The following is a 12,245-nucleotide window of genomic DNA, read 5'->3' as shown; positions in this document are numbered from 1 at the left end:
AACAATAATGCTGTACTGATGTAGATTGTTAGCAATATGCTAATCTGAAGTTATGTGTTTTACCACACGTACCATAAAAGGGTGAATCTAATGAATAAATGGTCATATTCCATCCCAAAATCAACTTTGGATGAAGAACACTAATGTTTTTCTTACTGTAATTGCCTCATCCTGTCTGGACAAATTGAAGCCAATACCACAAACACTACAATGACACACATCATTTACAGTTTGAATAATGTTATGAAACTTTTTTCATATTACGGTAATGAGCATGAGAATTTTTAGGGTCATTACGGTAATGATCATGATTTTTTGTCATATTACGGTAATGATCATGAGATTTTTTTGTCATTTCAGTAATGAGCATACGTTTTTTGTAATTACGGTAATGATCATGAGATTGTGTCATATTTTATGGTAATGATCATGACACTTTTTGTGTCATATTACAGTAAAGATCGTGAGATATTTTCATATTACGGTAATGAGCATGAGATTTTTTTTACATTACAGCAATCATGATATTTTGTGTCATAATACAGTAATGATCATGAGATTTTTGTGTCATAATACAGTAATGATCATGAGATTTTTGTGTCATAATACAGTAATGATCATGAGATTTTTGTGTCATAATACAGTAATGATCATGAGATTTTTGTCATATTACGGTAATGATCATGAGATTTGTCATATTACGGTAATGATCATGAGATTTTTGTCATAATACAGTAATGATCATGAGATTTTTGTGTCATAATACAGTAATGATCATGAGATTTTTGTCATATTACGGTAATGATCATGAGATTTGTCATATTACGGTAATGATCATGAGATTTTTGTGTCATAATACAGTAATGATCATGAGATTTTTGTGTCATAATACAGTAATGATCATGAGATTTTTGTGTCATAATACAGTAATGATCATGAGATTTTTGTGTCATAATACAGTAATGATCATGAGATTTTTGTGTCATAATACAGTAATGATCATGAGATTTTTGTGTCATAATACAGTAATGATCATGAGATTTGTCATATTACGGTAATGATCATGAGATTTTTGTGTCATAATACAGTAATGATCATGAGATTTTTGTGTCATAATACAGTAATGATCATGAGATTTTTGTGTCATAATACAGTAATGATCATGAGATTTGTCATATTACGGTAATGATCATGAGATTTTTGTCATAATACAGTAATGATCATGAGATTTTTGTGTCATAATACAGTAATGATCATGAGATTTGTCATATTACGGTAATGATCATGAGATTTTTGTGTCATAATACAGTAACGATCATGAGATTTTTATGTCATATTACGGTAATGATCATGAGATTGTGTCATATTTTATGGTAATGATCATGACACTTTTTGTGTCATTACGGTAACGATCATGAGATTTTTGTCATATTACGGTAATGATCATGAGATTGATTTTTTTCATATTACGGTAATGATCATGAGATTGTGTCATATTTTATGGTAATGATCATGAGATTGTGTCATATTACGGTAATGATCGTGAGATGTTTTTTTTTCACATTATGGTAATAATTGTTTTTTTCTTTCTTGTCTGTTTTCTTTTTGAATTTGTGGTGAAATATGACCCAAACATATTCTCAGTCAGACTCGTCACCCAAAGAATAACTTATAAGCAAAATAAATTAAAAACACATTCGATACCACACCACATAAATGCCCTTTCTCTCAAGCAATATTATATCACAGACAGCCGAGGTCAGCAATGTACCGGGGTTATGAATCTTAAAATATTAGACAAAACGAGTACCACGACATAGTAAGACGGTCCATTTAAACCAGCAGAATGTTGAAGAGGACATGAAGCTATCGTTAAATCGCCTTCGTTCGACTGGGGAATGGCTGTGGATGGAATATGTTATTTGTGCCCGACTAAAGTACCTTCACTGTTACTGTAAGGCACCTACACAGAGGCACATCAGCGGGTCTATGAAGCCACAAGGCCAGGAGCGATGGGACCTCAGCAGCAGGACGAGCGAGCCACTTTACGGTTCCCGTGGAGGTCAATGGAGCTGCTGAGCAGGGCGTGGTCAATGGGGTCCTCGCTGGCTAGAACCTCCCGAACGGCCGCCTCGAACGCGGCCGCCACGTTCATGTCGTCCTTGGCGCTGGTCTCGAAGTACGGACAGCAGCCGTTCTCCTCACACCAGGCCCTGGCCTCGTCCTCTCCCACCTCCCGCTCCTCCTTGTCCACCTTGTTCCCCAGGACCACGAAGGGGAAGCGCTCGGGGTCCCGTACGTCGGAGTAATACATGAACTCCTTCTTCCAGCAGCCCAGGTTCTGGAAGCTCTGCAGGTCGTCCACGGCGAAGGTGAGCAGGCAGCAGTCGGCCCCGCGGTAGAAGGGCGTGCGCAGGCTCTTGAAGCGCTCCTGGCCCGCCGTGTCCCAGATCTGCAGCGTGACCAGCCGGCCGTCGATCTCCAGGTCGCGGTTGAGGAACTCCACGCCGATGGTGTGGAAGGACTGCGAGTCGAAGCGGTCGGTCACGTAGCGGTTCATGAGGGAGCTTTTGCCCACGCCGCCGTCCCCCAGGAGAATGACCTTCAGCAAGAGGCTCTTCCCACTCATAGCGGCCCCTGGTACCTCACGCCTTCAGTGCAGCCTGACAAACACACACACACACACACTACATGAAACACAATGACACAATATTCCACACATTAATCCCGGTATATTGCCGAAAAATGACCATTAAATACACACGGCGCTCTACCGGTAAGATTCCATTCAAACATCCGTATTAAAGCTACATTTTCACTGGCCACAATTTTGACATCAACACCATGTGGAAAAACTGCCATATGGATACTTGTCAGCAGGAATATTAGGCTGCTGTCCCTTTAAGAGCTGACGCACGGAACCATTACACTGATACACATGCGTTTTCTTTCTCAACTGTTTACTAGGGGTGTAACGATTCACTTATGCCACAGTTCAGGTCATGTCACGGTTTTGGAGCCATGGTTCGGTTCGGTTTGCCGTGGAGTCAGGGTTCATGGCGGGCACCAGCAATAATAACACTAGATTCACTTTTTACTTAAAGGGTTAGTTCACCCAAAAATGAAAATTCTGTCATTAATGACTTCCCCTCATGGGGTTGGACACCCGTCAGACCTCCGTTCATCTTCAGACACAAATGAAGATATTTTAGTGTAAATCTGATGGCACTGAAAGACCCTTAAAAGGCACTAAAGACGTCGTTACAAAGTCCATCTCACTACAGCGGCTCTACAATAACTTTATGGAGTGACGAGAATAGTTTTTGTGCGCAAAAAACCCTAAATAACGACTTATATAGTGATGACGATTTCAAAACACGGCCTCATGAAGCTTCGAAGCGTTATGATGCTGTGTTTTGAAATCGTCATCACTATATAAGTCGTTATTTAGGGTTATTTGATCACAAAAACTATTCTCGTCGCTTCATAAAGTTATTGTAGAGCCGCTGTAGTGAGATGGACTTTGTATCGACGTCTTTAGTGTCTTTTAAGGGTCTTGAGAGTGTAAAGTGCATTGAGCCAATGGAGGCCTTTCAGAGCATCAGATTTACACTAAAATATCTTCATTTGTGTCTGAAGATGAACGGAGGTCTGACGTAGTGCTGGGCGGTATGACCAAAAATTTATATCACGGTATTTTTCTAAATTATATCGGTTTCACGGTATATGACGGTATTTTTTCCCCTATGCATGACAGGGTGTTAATCACATTTTCTACTGATTGAGAGGAAATACTGCAGGAGATTGACTAGAATGCCCTGTTTTACTGTCATGACGAGTGAATATTGTAGAAAAATTCCACACTAGAGTTAATAGGTCTACAGGTTAACAAAATTATGCTGTGGAGAGACAACAACCAATAAAACACAGACCTGCAACACGCTCAGAATCAATACTTACAGACACCTGAATATTAAAAGTTGAGTTGAGGGCACCTTAAGCATTTTAAAAATCTAACCCTCTATAACAGTGGTCGCCAACCCGTCGATCGCGATCGACCGGTAGATCTTTGCCACTGTCCTGGTAGCTCCCGAAAAGAAAAGATAAAAAAGTACAAAAAATAGGCCAGATCACGCCCTATTAATGTTCAGTTTTGCAATCATCTGTATTTCTTAATCCAAGTGCTGTATTTATTTTCAATAAAGTGACGAATGAGATAAGAGACGAGGACCGGTAAGACAACTGTCGCAAACGTCAATTTACAGATCTCCATGGTGATAGCCCGCGGCGCGAGGTAACTGTCAAGTTAGAATGGCGGAGGCTCCACGAAAGAAGGGTAAAACATACCATTTCCATCAAGAATGGGAACAGGAATTTATTTTTACCATGGTAAAAGATAATTGCGTATTAGGGGTGTAACGATTCATCTACTACATCGATGTATCGATTTATTTTCCTATGATCTAACTACATCAATCTGTGCTCGGCAAGTTGGCCTTCCGGACGACATATATCGATCTAACATCGTTTTAAAAGGTAATCAATCGATTGTATCGATCATAGGAAATAACGCATTGGATTTAAGCACGTCAGACTTCATATGGATGTTTTTTCTTAGCACTTTTAATGATAAAGGCGTTAAACGTTACTCGATTCAGTCTGCCTATCTGTGACATCATCGCAACGCACCAGCAGCAGCGCTCATTGAAATGAATGGGATCGTGTCGCTTTGTCGCTGCGTGTTGCTGGCGGTGTGAACGGGGCTTGAGAAAACAAAACATAGCATGGCGCATGGCAGAGGAGAAGCCAACGAGCGAGAAATGATCAAGCCACCAGGAGAAAGCGCTACCTGTACTTTCAACCCTTGCTTGTTACCTGTGCATTCCTGGCACCAGTGTGCCAGCAGAGCGAGTTTTTAGTACTGCTGGCCACATAGTGAACGCACAGAGAAGTGTTCTGCGGTCAGATCATGGTGATATTTTTGAAAAAGAAATCTGTAGAGTCATTGAAGAGTAGTTGGTTACATTTTATCTTTTGTTAAATATTGTTTGTTTATTAAACTGAGAGTAGTAGCAGGCCAGTTTATTCAATCTGAAGAAATGTTGGTTGCACTTTATTTTTGATATTAATATTGTATTTGTATTATTTTTATGTTGAAAAACAACAGCAAAAGTAGCAGGTAAACTTACTATTAATTAAACCTGAAGAGAAGTTAGTTGCACTTTATTTTTTATATTAATATTGTTATATTTTTATGTTGGAAAACAAAAGCAGAAGTAGCAGGTTAACCTACTGTTGAAATGTTGGTTGCACTTACTGTGCTTTTATTGAATATGTATTGAATATTGAAAATGAGAGCAGAAAAGGTTAAGTTCCTGTTAATTCAACCTAAACTGTTGGTTGCACTTTATTCAAATAAAATTTGAATGCATTTGCCATTAATTGTTGTTTACTTGTTTGTTTATATCCATAATTAATTTATATACCGGATTCCCTTACAAGAAACAACAGGAATCTTGGAAACTTCACCTGCACTGACCAGTATCCAGATATTTATTTCAGTCACACAATTTTTGGATAAAAAGTTACTGAATCGATTTCAAGTCACTGAATCGTTTCGGATCGTATCGTTCTAAATTAACCAATATCGTCCTTGAATCGTATCGACAACCTCAAATCGTGATACGAATCGTATCGTTGTTAAAACGAATCGTTACACCCCTATTGCGTATGCATGTTGTGCCACCAAAAACAAGCATTATGTAAAAGAGGGAATCTGGAGCGGCACCACAATACCAACCATCCGAAATTTAAGGACAGCTACCCGCCAAAGAGCACGATCCGTGCAAAGAAAGTTGACGAGCTTAAATCCGAGTTGAAGGCCCAGCAATCTTGTTTTACTAAATCTGCTGATCAAAATAAGGCCGCTACTGAAGCATCATTTCGTATAAGCCACCTTCTGGCTAAAAACAAAAAACCTTTTACGGATGGCGAATTATTCAAAGAAGCAATGACCATTACCACGGAGACCATTTTCAAAGATTTTAAAAATAAAGATGACATAAAAGCCTCTCTCCGTGCTGTACCTCTCGGTCCTGCATCAGTGACAAGGAGGGTCGAGTCACTGTCAGAGGACGTGGATCGACAGGTGTTAAAGGACTTGTCACTTTGTGAATATTTTTCACTGCAGTTCGATGAATCTCTGGATGCAGTGGACACAGCTCAGCTTGTTGTTTTTGTCAGAATGGTTTTCCAGGATTTTACAACAAAAGAGGACTTCCTCACTCTTTTGCACTTAAAGGAGAGAACGCGAGGTGAGGATATGTACAATGAGTTTAAAAAATATGTAAGAGAAAATGACATCCCCATTCATAAACTGGTATCAATTACCACCGACGGAGCACCGGCGATGCGTGGTGTGCGCTCTGGTTTTATAGCACTGTGCCGTAATGACCCCGATTTTCCCGACTTCAAGAATTATCATTGTGTGATTCACCAGCAGGCCTTGGCAGGGAAAGTCGTGGACTTTTCTCACGTTATGTCACTGGTGGTCAAACTGATAAACTCGATACGTGCAAAAGCACTTCAGCGTCGCTTATTCAAGGCGTTACTGGATGAGCTCGATGCCGCGTATGGAGATCTACTACTTCATGCTGATGTGCGGTGGTTGAGCCGCGGGAAAGTGCTGCAGCGGTTTGTTGACTTACTGCCTGAGATAAAGACGTTTCTGTCTGCAAGAAACGAGGAGCACAAGGAACTATCAGATGATGCGTGGCTGCTGGACCTGGGGTTTCTGACAGACTTGACCGCAAAGCTGAATACACTCAACAACGAGCTCCAGGGAAAAGACCGACACCTGCCCCACATGATCAGCGCAGTGAACGCTTTTAAGTCTAAGCTCGACGTTTGGATCACGCATCTAAAAAACGGGAGGCTAACACACTTTCCCAACCTGGAAAAAATGTCACAGAGCATTAAAGACAAGGATGATTTTCACCCTGAAAAATACTGTGCTCACCTGGACAAAGTTGCAAAAGAGTTCAATATGCGTTTTGGTGAGTTGAACGAAATGGAATGTATTGCTGCATTTGTCTCAAACCCATTCATGCTCATTGATATAGAACAGGTTGCAGCCAAATTCCAGCAAGTATTTTCTTTGTCAAGTGGAGTTGACATGGAGATGATTGATTTGCAAAATGACATAGAGCTGAAAGCCAGATCAAGGGACAGTGACTTTTGGGGACTTGTCAACAGAGAGAAGTTTCCTCTCCTCACTGCATGTGCACTAAAAGTGACTGCCTACTTTGGATCAACTTACCTCTGTGAAATGGCATTTTCACAGATGAAAATAATTAAATCAAAGTATAGGACCCGCCTCACTGACAGACACCTCACAGACTGCCTCAAACTTGCTGTCTCTAGCTATGAGCCAGACTTCAGAGGACTCACAGACAGTTTTCAGTCACAGCCATCACACTGACTTGAGTGAGTAACATTACTGCAGCAGTTTTGCCTTCTGATGGCATTGTGAAAAGTGATGTTGCATAAGATGGGACATATAACTGCACTTAGCTTAATTGAGATTGTCAAGCATTTTGTTAGTACAGTTCATTTATAAAATGTTAATGGTAGTACATTTACTGCTGACAATGGCACTTTTTTCAGTTCAGTGCCATTTCATATGATCTGATCACTGCAAGTGTTACAGTGTTGTTACATTGTTACAGCATTTTCTTGGTTGCATCAGTTTGAAAAAAGTTGAAAATGTAATTCAAATACAATTAAAATACTAAATAAAAGGCCTCAAATTGGAAGGCGAATCTGGGCTATATTTTTCTATCTATTATTCGATAAGTAGATCTTGCCTTTCATCAAGGCCGAGGTTAGGGATCTTTGGCTTGAAAAGGTTGGTGACCACTGCTCTATAACAACAAACTGCCAAAACGAGGAGAAATGAGGATATTAGCAATACATTTAACAGGACTCTCGGAACGAATGACACACATCAGTTTAACACAGAAAGAATAAAGCAGTTACTTTTTGGCCCATTCTTCTTTGAATTGTCAGTTTATTTATTAACTTACATCGTCTTTTGAATAATCCAACGTGTCAGCGCGTTCGTGTTCAGACATAGGTTATCAGTGTAATCAGTGCATACATTTCATTTTAATAAGACGTGATGAAATATGCGCGCATACACACTTCTGGCTCATGTCTAGAGCACTAGAGTTTTTGAAATATGTCCATAAAATTTTTAAACGCACTCGCTCCGGTCTATATCAGTGCTATATGATCCATGTGGTGAGCGTTGTTAAACTCATCGCAGCGCTCCGTGCAGAAACCGCGCTCTCTCGCGCGCCGCGTGTAGTTTGAATTCTCAACAATAATCAAGGGCTGAATCCGAAATCGCTCCCATAACATCAAATATAGCATTATTTGGAGGGCACAGAGCTTTGTAGTGGTGTCCGAAACCTTAGTGGACGTTATTGAGTGCACTCATTCTATCCCATTGCACCGCAATAACAAGTGTACAGCCGATGTACACACAACGGTTGTCCGACTTCACGCACGTTTTCATTCACTCCTTCAAATAAAGTGATAACGTAGGGAATAGTGAATGAGAGTATAGGATACAGCCATAGGCTGTGCTGTAATGCGATCTCAACTGTGCTCTGACTGCTCTTACTACAGTGCATCAATGAAATGGGTCCCCTCTCAAACAATGACGCGCTGCGCCGCGTTCCGAACGTTGTTTAAGCGACATATACCGGTATTGCGGTATCATCAAAATTCATATCATAAAGAAAATTAATACCGGTATTCGGTATGAACCGGTATACCGCCCAGCACTAGTCTGACGGGTGTCCAACCACATGAGGGTAAGTCATTAATGACAGAATTTTCATTTTTGGGTGAACTAACCCTTTAATAATAACAACAACAATAATTTAACTTGATACATTAGCTTTACGTTTCCTTTAGAGCAGTTAGCATACCTGAGTAAACACTGTAGACTAGTCAGAAATAATCTAGTAAAATAAATAAATAAACTAGTGAGTGGCCCCTGGTACCTCACGCCTTCAGTGCAGCCTGACAAACACACACACACACACACACACACACACACACTACATGAAACAAAAACACAATGACACAATATTCCACACATTAATCCCGGTATTTTGCCGAAAAATGACCATTAAATACACAGCGCTGTACCGGTAAGATTCCATTCAATTTTCACTGGCCACAATTTTGACATCAACACCATGTGGAAAAACTGCCATATGGATATTTTTAATATTCTCTCATAATTTTTCAGAAGGAATATTAGGCTGCTGTCACTTTAAGAGCTGACGCACGGATCCATTACACTGATACACTTCTTTCTCAACTGTTTACATTCACTCAAAACAGAACTGACTGTGCTTACGTGAACACTCACCAAGACCAGCATTTTGACATTATATTGTGTGTGTTTAACTGTTTACCTCTAAGACCACCAGGGGTCGCTGTATACCTAAAACCACCAGCGGGTAAAATTTACCCATGCAGATAATTACTGTTTTGATACGGCTAAAAATTATTTTTAATAATGATTATTATGTAGTCAACTATGTTTTTGTCCTGTTGTTTTATGCTATTTTAAGCAGGCTACTCAAATCAATTTTTGGTAAATGGCTAAACCAGCCTGCAATGACAACACAAATTATAAGGAAATACAAATTTCGGTGGTAATATTATAATAAAAAGTCATTAATCACATATTAAGATATCCCATGTTGTTTAAATTACTAAAAAAATACCCCAAATAGACAATAAAGAGCAATAATAATTCACCGCACTGCATAAGATGCCTGACAACGATGTGCAATGCCAAATTCAAGCGCACAGTTAATTATTAATTTGTTTAGTTATATCATGTATAATTTGAATAAGAGAACAACGTCAATAAACTTGTTATGAAAATTGTTTTATGCATTACATCATAGATCGGAGATATTGTATTGTTGAATATAAAGGAATTATTATATAGGGGTAAATTTGACCCGCTTACAGGTATAAATGCCCCGTTTTTTATTCTGGTTTTATATAAACAATTTTTAGCAACAGGGGATTATAAATAACACAATTTTAGAAGAAGTGAAAGAGAGACGCTGGTGTCTGTGTCTATTCTGAGGAAAATGAGTGTTAGAAGCGTAGATATTTCAGTATTGATATGTATCGAAAAATCAATATTTTTGACAACACCACATTGCACGTAGTTTATTATCTCAGATGCCTTTTAACCCTTTACCGTGAAAATGCACTACCCAAACTTAAATGGTTGTAATTCATGAACCCTTTGGACTAAAGACTTATGGTTTCTTTTAAAAGAAGACACTTGGCAGATTATTGCTGAAGTGGAAAAAAATTATAGAATTAAATTATATAAAAGTTATTGAAATTTAAGTTTATTGTTATAAAAATATAATAAAAAAAATATTATTTATTTTATTAAAAAATATATAAATTAATATAGGTTTCAGCCTAAAAAAGACAGAAAGTCAAAGCCAAAATTCTAACCAAGTTGTGTTCAAAATTTTAGCTCAAAAACTTAAAAAATGAGTTTTCTGTAAGACTTTTAGCTGCATAACCTCCAAAAATCCACTAGGGGTTAGACACACCATATTGATGATTCCTAAAGATTAATCTGGCAGATATTCTCTATATATAATATTATTTTCTGAATATTTTTGGCTAAATACTAGAATCAATGTTTATGTTATGAACTTTTAGCATGAAAATCAAAGTTTGAATGATTAAAAGTGTGGTTGTTGACTTTTTGTTACAAAGGTGAAAACTCCTGTAATGATACAGATTTTTTGATGCACACTCTTGTCACTCTTGTCATATATTAATCCATTACTCTTCCAAAATATATATTTTCTGCAAAATCATCAACAAATATGTATTCTTGAGCCTTAGACCTTTCCAATGATGTATAGTTTGTCATGACTAGATTAGGATTTAATAGTAATATAGTGAAGTAAATGTAGAATGCCCATAGGGCCAAAGGGCAATACTACGATTATTGTGCTGAAACTAATCAAGTCAATCATTTACATAATGTTATTCCAAAATACCAATAACAGCAAGAGTAAATTACGAGTTACTTAAAGGCGCAGTGTGTAATTTTTCGGCGCTTATTAAAACAAAGTCTTGACTCTTGATTGGGCGGAGCTTTTATTCTTCCGCTCGTGTGTGTGTGTGTGTGTGTGTGTGTGTGTGAGAACAATCATTAGTTTCTGTCCATCAATGATCCAAACAGTGTCTAAAAAAACACATCAGATATTAAAGCGGCTTGTGTTTCCATGGTTACTACACAATAACACCGGCGGGTGACGCGGGTGTGATGTCTCTGATAGGCTCCGTGTCCTGGTTAAAATCACTGATTTCTCTGCGTTTAAACATTATTGTAAACATTTGGGATAATGTACACAAGTCAACAAAATATATAACACTGATCCAGTGATTTCTGGATATTTTTAATCCGAAGAATCGTACATGCGCCTTTAAATGCATCGAGAGCAGGAAACATATGATCGCTCGCTGCGCATGCGCACACGTGCATGACAGCTGTGTTTTTAGCATACGAGCGCTCAAGCTACGGTTTATCTTTATTGCTCTCTCTGTTATTACTCACACTCAGCTCGTACTATGAGCAATAAACATAACTGATGTATTTAGGCTCGCCCTCGGTGTCATTAGGCATTCACACATCCTCAGCCCCGCTAGCTCTATATCCATGACTAGCACAGTTTTAGAGGCTTTATTAAATAAACGGCAGCACTTTTAGGCATACGTGAAATGACATACAGGAGAAATAAGACGCTGTGGAAGAATAATCACTCTGGCTTTAAAACACTTCAATGATGTAAAAATACTCTGTATTACCTCATATTGTACCGCGAGCAGTGCCGCTGTCTGCTGAGATTTCACGCGCTGCGTGCGCGCGCGTGCGTGCGTGTGTATGAGCGTGCGCGTGCGTGTGAGAGAGCGAGAGTGCTAAGCAAATTTCAGAAACCTTTGGTCAGATATTATTACTAAATAAATTATGTAATTCCTTAAAAAGTTTTTTTCTTCGCTAAGTTGTTTCTGTAAAGATTAATCAGAAACAATCTAACATTTCTTTTCCAGTTATTTTACCAGCTAATTTTTATACATACCCTATAAGCGCATTTTATTGTTTATAAAGCCCCTAT

The 12,245-nt window shown here is 38.7% G+C and overlaps 2 protein-coding genes across 3 annotated transcripts; one reads left to right on the top strand and one right to left on the bottom strand.

The window, feature by feature from the left end:
- Positions 1 to 1,171: 1,171 nt before the first annotated feature.
- rab9b (RAB9B, member RAS oncogene family) lies at positions 1,172 to 12,006 on the bottom strand. 2 transcript variants are annotated; one of them, XM_079838976.1, is made up of 2 exons: positions 11,938 to 12,006; positions 1,172 to 2,687 (listed from the first exon to the last, which is right to left on the bottom strand). In XM_079838976.1, exon 2 carries the CDS (start codon positions 2,627 to 2,629, stop codon positions 2,021 to 2,023), a length of 609 nt encoding a protein of 202 aa, XP_079695102.1. In that variant the 5' UTR covers positions 2,630 to 2,687; positions 11,938 to 12,006; the 3' UTR covers positions 1,172 to 2,020. The 2 variants fall into 2 exon arrangements, with proteins under 2 accessions (XP_079695102.1, XP_079695101.1); XM_079838975.1 differs by having other exon boundaries at positions 1,172 to 2,663.
- LOC307139519 (general transcription factor II-I repeat domain-containing protein 2-like) lies at positions 6,011 to 7,480 on the top strand (the record flags this gene model as incomplete). The annotated part of the gene is made up of 1 exon (XM_079838514.1): positions 6,011 to 7,480. One exon carries the CDS (start codon positions 6,011 to 6,013, stop codon positions 7,478 to 7,480), a length of 1,470 nt encoding a protein of 489 aa, XP_079694640.1.
- Positions 12,007 to 12,245: the final 239 nt, after the last annotated feature.

The sequence above is a fragment of the Gobio gobio genome, assembly GCF_949357685.1.
Source record: "Gobio gobio genome assembly, chromosome: 16".
NCBI lineage: Eukaryota > Metazoa > Chordata > Actinopteri > Cypriniformes > Gobionidae > Gobio > Gobio gobio.
This window is presented reverse-complemented; position numbering and strand designations above follow the sequence as displayed.

Coding starts and splice junctions, on each gene's coding strand:
- rab9b (XM_079838976.1), bottom strand. CDS start 2,629: ATGAGTGGGAAGAGCCTCTTGCTGAAGGTCATTCTCCTGGGGGACGGC.